Genomic DNA, 16,464 nt, shown 5'->3' on the forward strand with positions numbered 1-16,464 from the left:
TGTCTGTCTGTGTGTGTGTACAGGTGTGTGTGTCTGTGTGTGTCTGTGTGTGTCCGTGTCTGTGTGTGTGTCTGTGTGTGTACAGGTGTGTGTCTGTGTGTGTGTCTGTGTGTGTGTCTGTGTGTGTGTGTATAGGTGTGTCTGTGTGTGTACAGGTGTGTGTGTCTGTCTGTGTGTGTGTGTCTGTGTGTGTGTACAGGTGTGTGTCTGTGTTTGTATGTCTGTGTGTGTGTCTCTGTGTGTGTGTGTCTGTGTGTCAGTATATGTACAGGTATGTGTGTGTGTGGGTGTGTTTAGATAGGTATGCGTCTGTGTGTGTTTCCGTGTATCTGTGTGTTTCCGTGTGTGTGTCTCTCTGTCTCTATGTCTGTGTGTGTGTGTGTCACTGTGTGTATGTCACTGTGTGTGTCAATGTGTTTGTCACTGTGTGTGTCACTCTGTGTGTATCAGTGTGTGTCTGTGTCATTGTGTGTGTCACTGTGTGTGTCACTGCGTGTGTCACTGTGTGTGTGTGTCACTGTGTGTATCACTCTGTGTGTCACTGTGTGTGTATCACTGTGTGTGTCACAGTGTGTCTGTGTCTATGTGTGTCACTGTGTGTGTGTCACTGTGTGTGTGTGTCACTGTGTGTGTGTCACTGTGCGTGTCACTGTGTGTGTGTCACTGTGTGTGTGTGTGTGTCACTGTGTATGTCTGTGTGTGTGTGTCTCACTGTGTGTGTCACTGTGTGTGTCACTGTGTGTGTCACTGTATGTGTGTCACTGTGTGTGTGTGTGTGTGTCACCGTGTGTGTGTGTCACTGTGTGTGTGTCACTGTGTGTGTGTGTGTCACTGTGTGTGTGTCACTGTGTGTGTGTCACTGTGTGTGTGTGTGTCACTGTGTGTGTCACTGTGTGTGTGTGTCACTGTGTGTGTCACTGTGTGTGTGTGTGTCACTGTGTGTGTGTGTGTGTCACTGTGTGTGTGTGTGTCACTGTGTGTGTGTGTGTCACTGTGTGTGTGTGTGTCACTGTGTGTGTGTGTGTCACTGTGTGTGTGTCACTATGTGTGTCACTGTGTGTGTGTGTGTCACTGTGTGTGTGTGTCACTCTGTGTGTGTGTCACTGTGTGTGTGTGTGTCACTGTGTGTGTGTGTGTCACTGTGTGTGTGTGTCACTGTGTGTGTGTGTCACTGTGTGTCTGTCACCGTGTGTGTGTGTCACCGTGTGTGTGTGTCACTGTGTGTGTGTGTCACCGTGTGTGTGTGTCACTGTGTGTGTGTGTGTGTGTCACTGTGTATGTGTGTGTGTGTCACTGTGTGTGTGTGTCACTGTGTGTGTCACTGTGTGTGTGTGTCACTGTGTGTGTCACTGTGTGTGTGTGTCACTGTGTGTGTGTGTGTCACTGTGTGTGTGTGTCACTGTGTGTGTGTGTCACTGTGTGTGTGTGTCACCGTGTGTGTGTGTCACTGTGTATGTGTGTGTGTGTCACTGTGTATGTGTGTGTGTGTCACTGTGTGTGTGTGTCACTGTGTGTGTGTGTCACTGTGTGTGTGTGTCACTGTGTGTCTGTCACCGTGTGTGTGTGTCACCGTGTGTGTGTGTCACTGTGTGTGTGTGTCACCGTGTGTGTGTGTCACTGTGTGTGTGTGTGTGTGTCACTGTGTATGTGTGTGTGTGTCACTGTGTGTGTGTGTCACTGTGTGTGTCACTGTGTGTGTGTGTCACTGTGTGTGTGTGTGTCACTGTGTGTGTGTGTCACTGTGTGTGTGTGTCACCGTGTGTGTGTGTCACTGTGTATGTGTGTGTGTGTCACTGTGTATGTGTGTGTGTGTCACTGTGTATGTGTGTGTGTGTCACTGTGTGTGTGTGTGTCACTGTGTGTGTGTGTCACTGTGTGTGTGTGTGTGTCACTGTGTGTGTGTGTCACTGTGTGTGTGTGTCACTGTGCATGTGTGTGTGTGTCACTGTGCATGTGTGTGTGTGTCACTGTGTGTGTGTGTGTCACTGTGTGTGTGTGTGTCACTGTGTGTGTGTGTCACTGTGTGTGTGTGTCACTGTGCATGTGTGTGTGTGTCACTGTGTGTGTGTGTGTCACTGTGTGTGTGTGTCACTGTGTGTGTGTGTCACTGTGCATGTGTGTGTGTGTCACTGTGTGTGTGTGTGTCACTGTGTGTGTGTGTCACTGTGTGTGTGTGTCACTGTGTGTGTCACTGTGTGTGTGTCACTGTGTGTGTGTGTCACTGTGTGTATGTCACTGTGTGTGTGTGTCACTGTGTGTGTGTGTCACTGTGTGTGTGTGTGTGTCACTGTGTGTGTCACTGTGTGTGTGTGTGTCACTGTGTGTGTGTGTCACTGTGTGTGTCACTGTGTGTGTGTGTCACTGTGTGTGTGTCACTGTGTGTGTGTGTGTGTCACTGTGTGTGTGTCACTGTGTGTGTGTGTCACTGTGTGTGTCACTGTGTGTGTGTCACTGTGTGTGTGTGTCACTGTGTGTGTCACTGTGTGTGTGTGTCACTGTGTGTGTCACTGTGTGTGTGTGTGTCACTGTGTGTGTGTGTGTCACTGTGTGTGTGTGTCACTGTGTGTGTGTGTCACTGTGTGTGTGTGTCACTGTGTGTGTGTGTGTGTGTCACTGTGTGTGTGTGTCACTGTGTGTGTGTGTCACTGTGTGTGTGTGTGTGTGTCACTGTGTGTGTCACTGTGTGTGTGTATGTCACTGTGTGTGTGTGTCACTGTGTGTGTGTGTCACTGTGTGTGTGTGTGTGTCACTGTGTGTGTGTGTCACTGTGTGTGTGTGTCACTGTGTGTGTGTGTCACTGTGTGTGTGTGTGTGTGTCACTGTGTGTGTCACTGTGTGTGTGTATGTCACTGTGTGTGTGTGTGTCACTGTGTGTGTGTGTCACTGTGTGTGTGTGTGTGTCACTGTGTGTGTGTATGTCACTGTGTGTGTGTGTCACTGTGTGTGTGTATGTCACTGTGTGTGTATGTCACTGTGTGTGTGTGTCACTGTGTGTGTGTGTCACTGTGTGTGTGTGTCACTGTGTGTCGTGTAGTGGTTAGCGCTACGCTGCGCTACGAACCTGGCGACCCAGGATCGATTCCCGCTCACGCCAACACCATTGATAGCGATTATCTGAACCGGTCCTGGGCCTCCCCTAGGTCGACTCAGCCTCAAATGAGTACCTGGTGTAGCAGCGGTGTGGTGAACATCGCTAGCACTGGGGGAGAGACAAAGGCGGCCGGGCGTGGTGCTGGCCACCCACCCCCTCTCTGTGTGTAGCCACAGTGCCGGTAGCCTTCATAGGTGCAGCACTTGCCCCTACAGCCCTGCTAGAGGCTACCTGGGGGAACTTTGTCTGTGTGGACATCATAGGTGGTGCTACTCGCTAACAGCACTTGCCCCTACAGTCTGTTACAGGCTACACGGGGGAGCTTTGTCTTTGTGTACGTGTCTGTGTATACGTGTCTGGGTGTGAGCTCGCTGACAGCACTTGCCCCCACAAGTATTTGGAGGCTACACGGGGGACCTTTGTCTGTGTGTGTCTGGGTGTGTTCAACTGTATAGAGGTATGCAGTGGGGAGCGGTGGCGCGGTGGTTAGCGCTGAACTGTGAGTGAGTGGGTGAGTGAGTGGGTGGGTGGGTGGGTGAGTGGGTGGGTGAGTGAGTGGGTGGGTGAGTGGGTGAGTGGGTGAGTGAGTGAGTGGGTGAGTGAGTGAGTGGGTGAGTGAGTGAGTGGGTGGGTGAGTGGGTGGGTGAGTGAGTGGGTGGGTGAGTGAGTGGGTGAGTGAGTGGGTGGGTGGATGAGTGGGTGGGTGGGTGGGTGAGTGAGTGAGTGGGTGAGTGAGTGGGTGGGTGGATGAGTGGGTGGGTGGGTGAGTGAGTGAGTGAGTGGGTGGGTGGGTGGGTGAGTGAGTGGGTGAGTGGGTGGGTGAGTGAGTGGGTGGGTGGGTGAGTGGGTGGGTGAGTGAGTGAGTGGGTAAGTGAGTGGGTTGGTGAGTGGGTTGGTGAGTGGGTGAGTGGGTGGGTGAGTGAGTGAGTGGGTTGGTGAGTGGGTGAGTGAGTGGGTGGGTGGGTGAGTGGGTGGGTGAGTGAGTGAGTGGGTGGGTGGGTGGGTGAGTGAGTGGGTGGGTGGGTGGGTGAGTGAGTGGGTGGGTGGGTGAGTGGGTGGGTGGGTGGGTGAGTGAGTGAGTGGGTGAGTGAGTGAGTGGGTGGGTGGGTGGGTGAGTGAGTGGGTGAGTGAGTGGGTGGGTGAGTGAGTGAGTGGGTGGGTGGGTGAGTGAGTGGGTGAGTGAGTGGGTGGGTGGATGAGTGGGTGAGTGAGTGAGTGGGTGGGTGGGTGGGTGGGTGGGTGAGTGAGTGGGTGGGTGGGTGAGTGGGTGGGTGGATGAGTGGGTGAGTGAGTGAGTGGGTGGGTGGATGAGTGAGTGAGTGAGTGGGTAAGTGAGTGGGTTGGTGAGTGGGTTGGTGAGTGGGTTGGTGAGTGAGTGGGTGAGTGGGTTGGTGAGCGGGTGAGTGAGTGAGTGGGTGGGTGACTGGGTCGGTGGGTGAGTGAGTGGGTGGGTGGGTAAGTGGGTGAGTGGGTGGGTGGGTGAGTGAGTGAGTGGGTGGGTGGGTGAGTGAGTGAGTGGGTGAGTGAGTGGGTGGGTGGATGAGTGGGTGGGTGGATGAGTGAGTGAGTGGGTGGGTGGGTAAGTGGGTGAGTGGGTGGGTGGGTGAGTGAGTGAGTGGGTGGGTGGGTGAGTGAGTGAGTGGGTGAGTGAGTGGGTGGGTGGATGAGTGGGTGGGTGGATGAGTGGGTGAGTGAGTGAGTGGGTGGGTGGGTGGATGAGTGAGTAAGTGAGTGGGTAAGTGAGTGGGTTGGTGAGTGGGTTGGTGAGTGGGTTGGTGAGTGAGTGGGTGAGTGGGTTGGTGAGTGGGTGAGTGGGTGGGTGAGTGAGTGAGTGGGTGGGTGACTGGGTCGGTGGGTGAGTGAGTGGGTGAGTGAGTGAGTGGGTGGGTGGGTGGATGAGTGAGTGAGTGGGTAAGTGAGTGGGTTGGTGAGTGGGTTGGTGAGTGGGTTGGTGAGTGAGTGGGTGAGTGGGTTGGTGAGTGGGTGAGTGGGTGGGTGAGTGAGTGAGTGGGTGGGTGACTGGGTCGGTGGGTGAGTGAGTGGGTGGGTGGGTGAGTGGGTGAGTGGGTGGGTGGGTGGGTGAGTGAGTGGGTGGGTGGGTGGGTGGGTGGGTGAGTGAGTGGGTGAGTGAGTGGGTGGGTGGATGAGTGGGTGGGTGGATGAGTGGGTGAGTGAGTGAGTGGGTGGGTGGATGAGTGAGTGAGTGAGTGAGTGGGTAAGTGAGTGGGTTGGTGAGTGGGTTGGTGAGTGGGTTGGTGAGTGAGTGGGTGAGTGGGTTGGTGAGTGGGTGAGTGGGTGGGTGAGTGAGTGAGTGGGTGACTGGGTCGGTGGGTGAGTGAGTGGGTGGGTGGGTGAGTGGGTGGGTGGGTGGGTGGGTGAGTGGGTGGGTGAGTGAGTGGGTGGGTGGGTGGGTGAGTGGGTGGGTGGATGAGTGGGTGAGTGAGTGAGTGGGTGGGTGGATGAGTGAGTGAGTGAGTGGGTAAGTGAGTGGGTTGGTGAGTGGGTTGGTGAGTGGGTTGGTGAGTGAGTGGGTGAGTGGGTTGGTGAGTGGGTGAGTGAGTGAGTGGGTGGGTGGGTGACTGGGTGGGTGGGTGAGTGAGTGGGTGGGTGAGTGAGTGGGTGGGTGGGTGAGTGGGTGGGTGGGTGAGTGGGTGGGTGGGTGAGTGGGTGGGTGGGTGAGTGAGTGAGTGGGTGGGTGGGTGGGTGAGTGAGTGAGTGGGTGGGTGGGTGAGTGAGTGAGTGAGTGGGTGGGTGGGTGAGTGAGTGAGTGAGTGGGTGGGTGAGTGAGTGAGTGAGTGAGTGGGTGGGTGAGTGAGTGGGTGAGTGATTAGGTGAGTGACTGAGTGAGTGGGTGAGTGCTTGACTGAGTGAGTGACTGAGTGGGTGAGTGACAGAGGGAGTGAGTGAGTGACTGAGTGAGTGGGTGATTGATTAGGTGAGTGACTGAGTGAGTGACTGAGTGAGTGGGTGATTGATTAGGTGAGTGACTGAGTGAGTGACTGAGTGAGTGGGTGATTGATTAGGTGAGTGACTGAGTGAGTGACTGAGTGAGTGGGTGATTGATTAGGTGAGTGACTGAGTGAGTGACTGAGTGAGTGGGTGATTGATTAGGTGAGTGACTGAGTGAGTGACTGAGTGAGTGGGTGATTGATTAGGTGAGTGACTGAGTGAGTGACTGAGTGAGTGGGTGATTGATTAGGTGAGTGACTGAGTGAGTGACTGAGTGAGTGGGTGATTGATTAGGTGAGTGACTGAGTGAGTGACTGAGTGAGTGGGTGATTGATTAGGTGAGTGACTGAGTGAGTGACTGAGTGAGTGGGTGATTGATTAGGTGAGTGACTGAGTGAGTGACTGAGTGAGTGGGTGATTGATTAGGTGAGTGACTGAGTGAGTGGGTGAGTAGGTGGTGAGTTGTCAGTCACTGCTGCTGCTGCTGCACTTGGCCCTGCAACCTTCTGGAGGCTACCTCGGGTAGCTGTGTGCACGTGGTCGGTATTTGCATATCGATTCCCACGATCCGTACCCTCCCACACAGGGAATCGATTCCCACAGCATTGCTTCTTATTGGAATCGAATCGTTCAGGGCCGGGGTTGGTCATAATCGATACGAAAAAAGAAATCGATTCTGCTGCATAAATTTGCATAAAGCAGGATGTTATTGGCATAGATTTACATGCTGGAGTGGTAGAGATATAGTGGCTAGAGATGGTGGTAGAGATGGTGTGGTACTAGTAGTAGTGGTGGTAGTAGTAGTGGTGGTAGTAGTAGTGGTGGTAGTAGTAGTGGTAGTAGTGGTGGTAATAGTAGTGGTAGTAGTAGTAGTGGTGGTAATAGTAGTGGTAGTAGTAGTAGTGGTGGTAGTAGTAGTGGTAGTAGTGGTGGTAGTAGTAGTAGTGGTGGTAGTGGTGGTAGTAGTAGTGGTGGTAGTAGTAGTGGTGGTAGTAGTGGTAGTAGTAGTGGTGGTAGTAGTAGTGGTGTAGTAGTGTAGTAGTAGTAGTCGTGTAGTGGTAGTAGTCGTGGTATTAGTAGTAGTAGTAGTGTATTAGTAGTGGTAGTAGTGGTAGTGGTAGTAGTAGTAGTGTACTAGTAGTATAGTAGCAGTAGTGTACTAGTAGTAGTAGTGTAGTAGTAGTAGTGTACTAGTAGTAGTAGTGTAGTAGTGTATTAGTAGTAGTAGAGTAGTAGTAGTAGTGTAGTAGTAGTAGTGTAGTAGTAGTAGTGTACTAGTAGTAGTAGTGTACTAGTAGTAGTGTAGTAGTAGTGTACTAGTAGTAGTGTATTAGTAGTAGTGTACTAGTAGTAGTGTATTAGTAGTAGTAGTGTATAAGTAGTAGTGTATTAGTAGTAGCGTAGTAGTAGTAGTGTAGTAGTGTAGTAGTAGTAGTAGTGTACTAGTAGAAGTGTAGTAGTGGTAGTAGTAGTGTAGTAGTAGTAGTGTATTAGTAGTAGTATAGTAGTGTACTAGTAGTAGTGTAGTAGTGTATTAGTAGTAGTGTATTAGTAGTAGCGTACTAGTAGTAGTGTAGTAGTAGTAGTGTACTAGTAGTGGTGTAGTAGTAGTAGTAGTGTATTAGTAGTAGTGTATTAGTAGTAGTGTACTAGTAGTAGTGTAGTAGTAGTGTACTAGTAGTAGTGTACTAGTAGTGGTAGTAGTAGTGTATTAGTAGTAGTATAGTAGTGTACTAGTAGTAGTGTAGTAGTGTATTAGTAGTAGTGTATTAGTAGTAGTGTATTAGTAGTAGTGTAGTAGTAGTAGTGTAGTAGTAGTAGTGTATTAGTAGTAGTGTAGTAGTAGTAGTGTAGTAGTAGTAGTGTACTAGTGGTAGTAGTAGTGGTAGTAGTGTAGTAGTGGTAGTAGTAGTCGTGGTAGGGGCAGGGCTATTGTTGATGCTGTTGTCTGATTGGCTGTTACCACAGGAACCGGCGAGAGCGGCAAGAGCACCTTCATCAAGCAGATGAGGATCATCCACGGCAGGGGCTACACGGAGAGCGACCGCAGGGGTGCGTCCCACCATCATCATCAGCTTCAGTAGTAGTAGTAGTAGCAGCAGTAGTAGTAGCAGCATCATCAGCAGCAGTAGTAGTAGTAGCATCATCAGCAGCAGTAGTAGTAGTAGCAGCAGTAGTAGTACCATCATCATCGGGTAGCCGGGTATCGGGTAGGGTACGGGTATCGGGTACCCGATTGTGACCTCTGGGATGAAGCCACGATGCAGGCGCGGGTGGGTTGATTCTATCTTATCTCAATCATTCTTCCTTTCAATCGTATTTTTCACGTCCCCATCATCTCCCCCCGTTCTCTCTCCTCCCATCATCTCCCATCGCTCTCCTCCCATCATCTCCCATCACTCTCTCCCCATCATTGTGAGAAGAGACACAAGACGTTGGGAAATGAGTGACAGACGGTGACTCACCAGTGACTCACGGCCTACCCGTACCCGTACCCGGCCGCACCAGGGTCGCAAACGGGTACCCGTCTACCCGTACCTGGCCGGGTACGGGTAGCCGGGTATCGGGTAGGGTACGGGTATCGGGTACCCGGTTGCGACCTCTGGGCTGAAGGCGGTGGGGTTGAGTGAAACTTCCATAGCGGGGGCCTCAGAGGATGTGAAACGAGATGGCACGAGGGTGAGGGTTGTAGAGAAGGTGGGTTTCAAGCCTTGGCCTAGAGGTAGTGCCCGTGTCCTGATGATGATCCTGATGTTGCTGCTGCTGCTGCTGATGATGCTGCTGATGATCCCCAGAGTTCACGAAGCTCATCCATCAGAACATCGTGACGGCCATGCAGGCCTTGGTGAGAGCCATGACCACGCTGAAGATCAACTATGGGGACTCAGCCAATGAGGTGCCAGCGTCCACCCTGCCCCTCCACTCACTCACATAATCACTCACCCACTCACTTACATACTGAATCACTCACCCACTCACATAATCACTCACCCACCCACCCAACCACCCACCCACTCAATCACTCACACACTCACTCAATCATTCACCTACCCACTCGCTCACCCACCCACTGACATACTCACTCACTCACCCACCTACATACCCACTCACCCACCCACTCACCCACCCACTCACCCACCCACTCACCCACCCACTCACCCACTCACTAACCCACTCACTCACCCACTCATTCAATTAATCACCCACTCACTCACTCACCCACTCAATCAATCACTTTATTTACCCACCCACTCACTCACCCACCCACTCACCCACTCACTAACCCACCCACTCATTCAATCACTCACTCACTCATCCACTCAATCAATTACTCATTTACAAACCCACTCACCCACTCACTCACTCACCCACTCACTCACTCAATCAATCAATCACTCATTTACCCACTCACCCACCCACCCACTCACCCACTCACTCACCCACCCACCCACTCACCCACCCACTCACTCACCCACTCACTCACTCACCCACCCACTCACTCACCCACCCACTCACTCACCCACCCACTCACCCACCCACCCACCCACCCACTCACTCACCCACCCACTCACTCAATCACTCATTCAATCACTCACCCACTCACCCACCCACCCACCCACTCACCCACCCACTCACCCACCCACCCACTCACCCACCGACCCACTCAATCACTCATTCAATCAATCACTCACCCACTCACCCATCTCTCCCCCCCCCTCTCCAGGTGCATGCGCGCCACGTGGCATCTCTGGACGTGGAGGCGGTACGATCGTTGGGGGGGTCGGAGGTGGCGGCCATCGCCTCCCTGTGGGCCGACGTGGGAGTCGTGGAGAGTTTCTCGCGCCGCAGGGAGTTCCAGATCTCTGACTCGGCCAAATAGTGAGATGGTGCCCCTGTGTGTCTCTCTGTGTCTCTCTATGTGTCTCTGTCTCTGTGTGTCTATGTGTGTCTCTCTATCTCTGTGTGTTTCTGTGTCTCTGTGGGTGTCTGTGTGTGTCTGTGGGTGTCTGTGTCTCTGTGTGTCTCTCTGTCTGTGTGTCTTACCGTGTCTCTTTGTCTTTGTGTGTCTCTCGGTCTCTGTGTGTCTCACCGTGTTTCTCTGTCTGTGTGTCTCTCTGACTCTGTGTGTCTCACCGTGTCTCTCTGTCTCTGTGTGTCTCACCGTATCTCTCTGTCTCACCGTGTCTCTCTGTCTCTGTGTGTCTCTCTGTCTCTGTGTGTATCACCGTGTCTCTCTGTCTCTGTGTGTCTCTGTGTGTCTCTCCGTGTCTCTCTGCGTCTCCCCATCTCCCCCGTGTCTCTCCATCCCGGCTTCCTGGACACGCTGTCCGATGTCTCCCCGTGTCTCTTTATCTCAAAGTGCCTCTCTTTATCTCACCGTGTCTCTCAGCGTGTCTCACTGTCTCTCTTTATCTCACCGCGTGTCCCCACAGCTACCTGGACGCGCTGTCCCGTGTCTCTCTTTATCTCCCCGTGTCTCCGTGTGTCTCTCTGCGTGTCCCCACAGCTACCTGGACGCGCTGCCCCGTGTCTAACCTTATCTCACCGTGTCTCCGCGTGTCTCCGCGTGTCCCCACAGCTACCTGGACGCGCTGTCTCGTGTCTCTCTTTATCTCCCCGTGTCTCCGCGTCTCTCTGCGTGTCTCTCCGCGTGTCCCCACAGCTACCTGGACGCGCTGTCTCGTGTCTCCGCTGCGGACTACGTCCCCACGGAGCAGGACGTCCTGCGAGTCCGAGTCCCGACCACGGGAATCATCGAGTACCCCTTCGACCTCAAGAACGTCGTCTTCCGGTCAGGAGATGTCACCACCACCTTCACCACCTCCACCGCCACCACCACCACCAGTACCACCACCACCACCGCCGCCACCACCACCAGTACCACCACCGCCACCACCGCCACCACCACCACCGCGACCACCACCACCAGCACCGCGACCACCACCACCAGCACCACCACCACACGGGATATATATGTAATGGGTTCCGGAGACACTTGTAGAGGTAACTTCTTTATTACAATACAACACTCCAACACTCCTGATACTCTGTTACAGCCTAGGCACACGGCCTAGGCACACGGCCTAGGCACACGGCCTAGGCACACGGCCTAGGCACACGGCCTAGGCACACGGCCTAGGCACACGGCCTAGGCACACGGCCTAGGCACACGGCCTAGGCACACGGCCTAGGCACACGGCCTAGGCACACGGCCTAGGCACACGGCCTAGGCACACGGCCTAGGCACACGGCCTAGGCACACGGCCTAGGCACACGGCCTAGGCACACGGCCTAGGCACACGGCCTAGGCACACGGCCTAGGCACACGGCCTAGGCACACGGCCTAGGCACACGGCCTAGGCACACGGCCTAGGCACACGGCCTAGGCACACGGCCTAGGCACACGGCCTAGGCACACGGCCTAGGCACACGGCCTAGGCACACGGCCTAGGCACACGGCCTAGGCACACGGCCTAGGCACACGGCCTAGGCACACGGCCTAGGCACACGGCCTAGGCACACGGCCTAGGCACACGGCCTAGGCACACGGCCTAGGCACACGGCCTAGGCACACGGCCTAGGCACACGGCCTAGGCACACGGCCTAGGCACACGGCCTAGGCACACGGCCTAGGCACACGGCCTAGGCACACGGCCTAGGCACACGGCCTAGGCACACGGCCTAGGCACACGGCCTAGGCACACGGCCTAGGCACACGGCCTAGGCACACGGCCTAGGCACACGGCCTAGGCACACGGCCTAGGCACACGGCCTAGGCACACGGCCTAGGCACACGGCCTAGGCACACGGCCTAGGCACACGGCCTAGGCACACGGCCTAGGCACACGGCCTAGGCACACGGCCTAGGCACACGGCCTAGGCACACGGCCTAGGCACACGGCCTAGGCACACGGCCTAGGCACACGGCCTAGGCACACGGCCTAGGCACACGGCCTAGGCACACGGCCTAGGCACACGGCCTAGGCACACGGCCTAGGCACACGGCCTAGGCACACGGCCTAGGCACACGGCCTAGGCACACGGCCTAGGCACACGGCCTAGGCACACGGCCTAGGCACACGGCCTAGGCACACGGCCTAGGCACACGGCCTAGGCACACGGCCTAGGCACACGGCCTAGGCACACGGCCTAGGCACACGGCCTAGGCACACGGCCTAGGCACACGGCCTAGGCACACGGCCTAGGCACACGGCCTAGGCACACGGCCTAGGCACACGGCCTAGGCACACGGCCTAGGCACACGGCCTAGGCACACGGCCTAGGCACACGGCCTAGGCACACGGCCTAGGCACACGGCCTAGGCACACGGCCTAGGCACACGGCCTAGGCACACGGCCTAGGCACACGGCCTAGGCACACGGCCTAGGCACACGGCCTAGGCACACGGCCTAGGCACACGGCCTAGGCACACGGCCTAGGCACACGGCCTAGGCACACGGCCTAGGCACACGGCCTAGGCACACGGCCTAGGCACACGGCCTAGGCACACGGCCTAGGCACACTACTCTGGCTACGCTCTGGGGTCCTCCGGCTACAACTACCCTAGGGGAGGCTACCTGACCCGACCCAGCCAAGGCGCGGGTCTGGACTCTGGCTTCCTCGGAACTCGCCCTCACAAGGACGTAGAGCCGGGAGTCCCAGAGTCCCACCACCGACCCTCACAGCGTCCCGGCCCTTACAAGGACAAGCGGGACGAGGGGGTCCAGGGTCCTAAGATGGCTGGTCTTGGGTCTTGAGCTACAACTGGCACCGATCTTCCAGGGAGCTGCCCTTTTATGCCTCGTCCCCAACAACGAGGGGTGGGGTTGTGTGTGCCCCCAGATACCCCACAGAGCACACACAGCCCCCCCCCCCCCCCCCCCCCGTTGGTGGCGCCAAGGGGCTTAAGTGTCTGGGGTGCCTGGGATCCCAGCGCCAAGGGGCTTAAGTGTCTGGGGTGCCTGGGATCCCAGCGCCAAGGGGCTTAAGTGTCTGGGGTGCCTGGGATCCCAGCGCCAAGGGGCTTAAGTGTCTGGGGTGCCTGGGATCCCAGCGCCAAGGGGCTTAAGTGTCTGGGGTGCCTGGGATCCCAGCGCCTGGCGCCAAGCGGCTTAAGTGTCTGGGGTGCCTGGGATCCCAGCGCCAAGGGGCTTAAGTGTCTGGGGTGCCTGGGATCCCAGCGCCTGGCGCCAAGGGGCTTAAGTGTCTGGGGTGCCTGGGATCCTAGCGCCAAGGGGCTTAAGTGTCTGGGGTGCCTGGGATCCCAGCGCCAAGGGGCTTAAGTGTCTGGGGTGCCTGGGATCCCAGCGCCTGGCGCCAAGGGGCTTAAGTGTCTGGGGTGCCTGGGATCCTAGCGCCAAGCGGCTTAAGTGTCTGGGGTGCCTGGGATCCCAGCGCCTGGCGCCAAGCGGCTTAAGTGTCTGGGGTGCCTGGGATCCCAGCGCCTGGCGCCAAGGGGCTTAAGTGTCTAGGATCCCAGAGCCCCCAGCAGCCCCTCCCCTCTTATGGCACTACAAATACGTTAAGCAAAAGCGGTGATTCAAATAAAAATCCACGGTTGGGGCTGACCCACCCACCCACCCTCACCACAGCACACGGGATATACACGTTCAGTTGTAGATGTTTTTGAAAATTGATGTAAAAAAATGAACGGCAAGGTTGGAGGTGAAAGAGAGCTGACGTCACCGCCCATCTGTGCGTGATCGGGGGCGGACATGTTTGTGAGGGGCGCACCTCTGGTTGGCTGCTTGCTCGCGGTCACGTGACGCACTTCAACCAATCCGTGCCGCGTTAATCACACAATGGCAGAATGACAGAATCACAGAATGACAGACCTGGGTGTTTATATATGTTTATACTACCGATGATGATACTACTACTGCTGATACTACTACTGCTGATGATACTATTACTAATACTACCAATGATGATACTACTACTGCTGATACTACTATTACTAATACTACCAATGATACTACTGCTGCTGATACTACCGATGATGATACTACTACTCCTGATACTACTGCTGATGATACTACTATTACTGATACTACCGATGATACTACTGCTGATGATACCATTACTAATACTACCGATGATGATACTACTACTGCTGATACTACCGATGATACTACTGCTGATACTACTACTGCTGATGATACTATTACTAATACTACCAATGATGATACTACTACTGCTGATGATACTACTATTACTAATACTACCGATGATACTACTACTGCTGATGATACTATTACTAATACTACCGATAATGATACTACTGCTGATTATACTATTACTAATACTACCGATGATAATACTACTACTGCTGATACTACTACTGCTGATGATACTATTACTAATACTACCGATGATGATACTACTGCTGATGATACTATTACTAATACTACCGATGATAATACTACTACTGCTGATACTACTACTACTGCTGATGATACTATTACTAATACTACCGATGATGATACTACTGCTGATGATACTATTACTAATACTACCGATGATAATACTACTACTGCTGATACTACTACTACTGCTGATGATACTATTACTAATACTACCGATGATGATACTACTGCTGATGATACTATTACTAATACTACCGATGATAATACTACTACTGCTGATACTACTACTACTGCTGATGATACTATTACTAATACTACCGATGATGATACTACTGCTGATGATACTACCGATAATGATACTACTGCTGATGATACTATTACTAATACTACCGATGATAATACTACTACTGCTGATACTACTGATGATACTACTGCTGATACTACCGATGATACTACTACTGCTGATGATACTATTACTAATACTACCGATGATGATACTACTACTGCTGATACTACCGATGATGATACTACTACTGCTCATACTACTGATGACACTACCGATGATGATACTACTACTATTACTAATACTACCGATGATGATACTACTACTACTGCTGATACTACTGATGATGATACTACTACTGCTGATACTACCGATGATACTACTACTGCTGATGAAACTACTATTACTGATACTACCGATGATGATACTACTACTACTGCTGATACTACCGATGATGATACTACTACTGCTGATGAAACTACTATTACTGATACTACCGATGATGATACTACTACTATTACTGATACTACCGATGATGATACTACTACTGCTGATGAAACTACTATTACTGATACTACCGATGATGATACTACTACTATTACTGATACTACCGATGATGATACTACTACTGCTGATGAAACTACTATTACTGATACTACCGATGATGATACTACTACTATTACTAATACTACCGATGATGATACTACTACTGCTGATACTACCGCTGGCCAGGATGGTGGACGTGGGTGGACAGAGGAGTGAGCGCAGGAAGTGGATCCACTGCTTCGAGAACGTCACATCCATCCTGTTCCTCACTGCCCTCAGCGAGTACGACCAGGTGCTGGCAGAGAGCGACTTCGAGGTGGGTCCACCCCCTCTGCAGAGTCGACCCCCTGTAGAGGCTACCCCCTATACTCCACCCCCTCTGCAGAGTCGACCCCCTGTAGAGGCTACCCCCTATACTCCACCCCATAGTCCACCCCCTGTAGAGTCTACCTCTATACTCCACCCCATAGTCCATCCCTCTCGAGTGGAGTCACTCACTCCCCGCTCCCCGTGTCTCCCCCCTCTACCTCGTGGTAGAACCGGTTGGAGGAGAGCAAGTCGCTGTTCCGGCTGATCGTCTCGTACCCGTGGTTCGACAAGTCCACCCCATGGTCCACCCTCCCCCCAGTGGAGTCACTCACTCCCCGCTCCCCGTGTCTACCCCCTCCACCTCGTGGTAGAACCGGTTGGAGGAGAGCAAGTCGCTGTTCCGGCTGATCGTCTCGTACCCGTGGTTCGACATGGCGTCGGTGATTCTCTTCCTCAACAAGAACGACCTCCTGGAGGAGAAAATTTACAAGTCGCACCTCGCCGACTACTTCCCACAGTTCAAAGGTGAGCAGCGGGAGGCGGACGTCGCGAACCCTCCTGCCTACCCACCTTGCCACCCCCCCCCACCCACCTACACAACCACCTACAACACAACCACGTAGCCACCCACCTAGACACCCACCTAGCCACCCACCCACCTACACAACCACGTAGCCACCCACCTACCTACATAACCACCTCCACAACCACCTACTCAACTACCTAGCCACCCACCCACCTACACAACCACATAGCCACCCACCCACCTACACAACCACCTCCACAACCACGTAGCCACCCACCAAGACACCCACACACCCACCTTGCCACCTACCCACCCACCTAGACACCCACACACCTACACAACCACCTAGCCACCTACCTAGACACCCAACCACCTACACAACCACCCACCTACA

At 53.9% G+C, this 16,464-nt stretch overlaps 1 protein-coding gene across 2 annotated transcripts in view; it reads left to right on the forward strand.

Annotated features, from left to right (window-relative positions):
- LOC144740663 (guanine nucleotide-binding protein subunit alpha-11-like) overlaps positions 1-16,464 on the forward strand; it is a 28,948-nt gene that overhangs the window by 7,668 nt on the left and 4,816 nt on the right. The window contains exons 2-7 of one of the 2 annotated variants that reach the window (XR_013589710.1): positions 8,009-8,092; positions 8,836-8,936; positions 9,765-9,919; positions 10,704-10,832; positions 15,422-15,551; positions 15,773-16,069. Coding sequence is in view for 1 of the 2 variants with exons in the window: in XM_078623462.1 (XP_078479588.1) it covers positions 8,009-8,092; positions 8,836-8,936; positions 9,765-9,919; positions 10,704-10,832; positions 15,422-15,551; positions 15,916-16,069 (753 nt within the window). In the remaining variant the exon portion in view is untranslated. The remainder of the gene's footprint in view (positions 1-8,008; positions 8,093-8,835; positions 8,937-9,764; positions 9,920-10,703; positions 10,833-15,421; positions 15,552-15,772; positions 16,070-16,464) is intronic. The other variant, XM_078623462.1, reaches the window with a different exon arrangement.

The sequence above is a fragment of the Lampetra planeri genome, unplaced genomic scaffold (genome assembly GCF_965212315.1).
Source record: "Lampetra planeri unplaced genomic scaffold, kcLamPlan1.2.h2 scaffold_262, whole genome shotgun sequence".
NCBI classification, from domain to species: domain Eukaryota; kingdom Metazoa; phylum Chordata; class Hyperoartia; order Petromyzontiformes; family Petromyzontidae; genus Lampetra; species Lampetra planeri.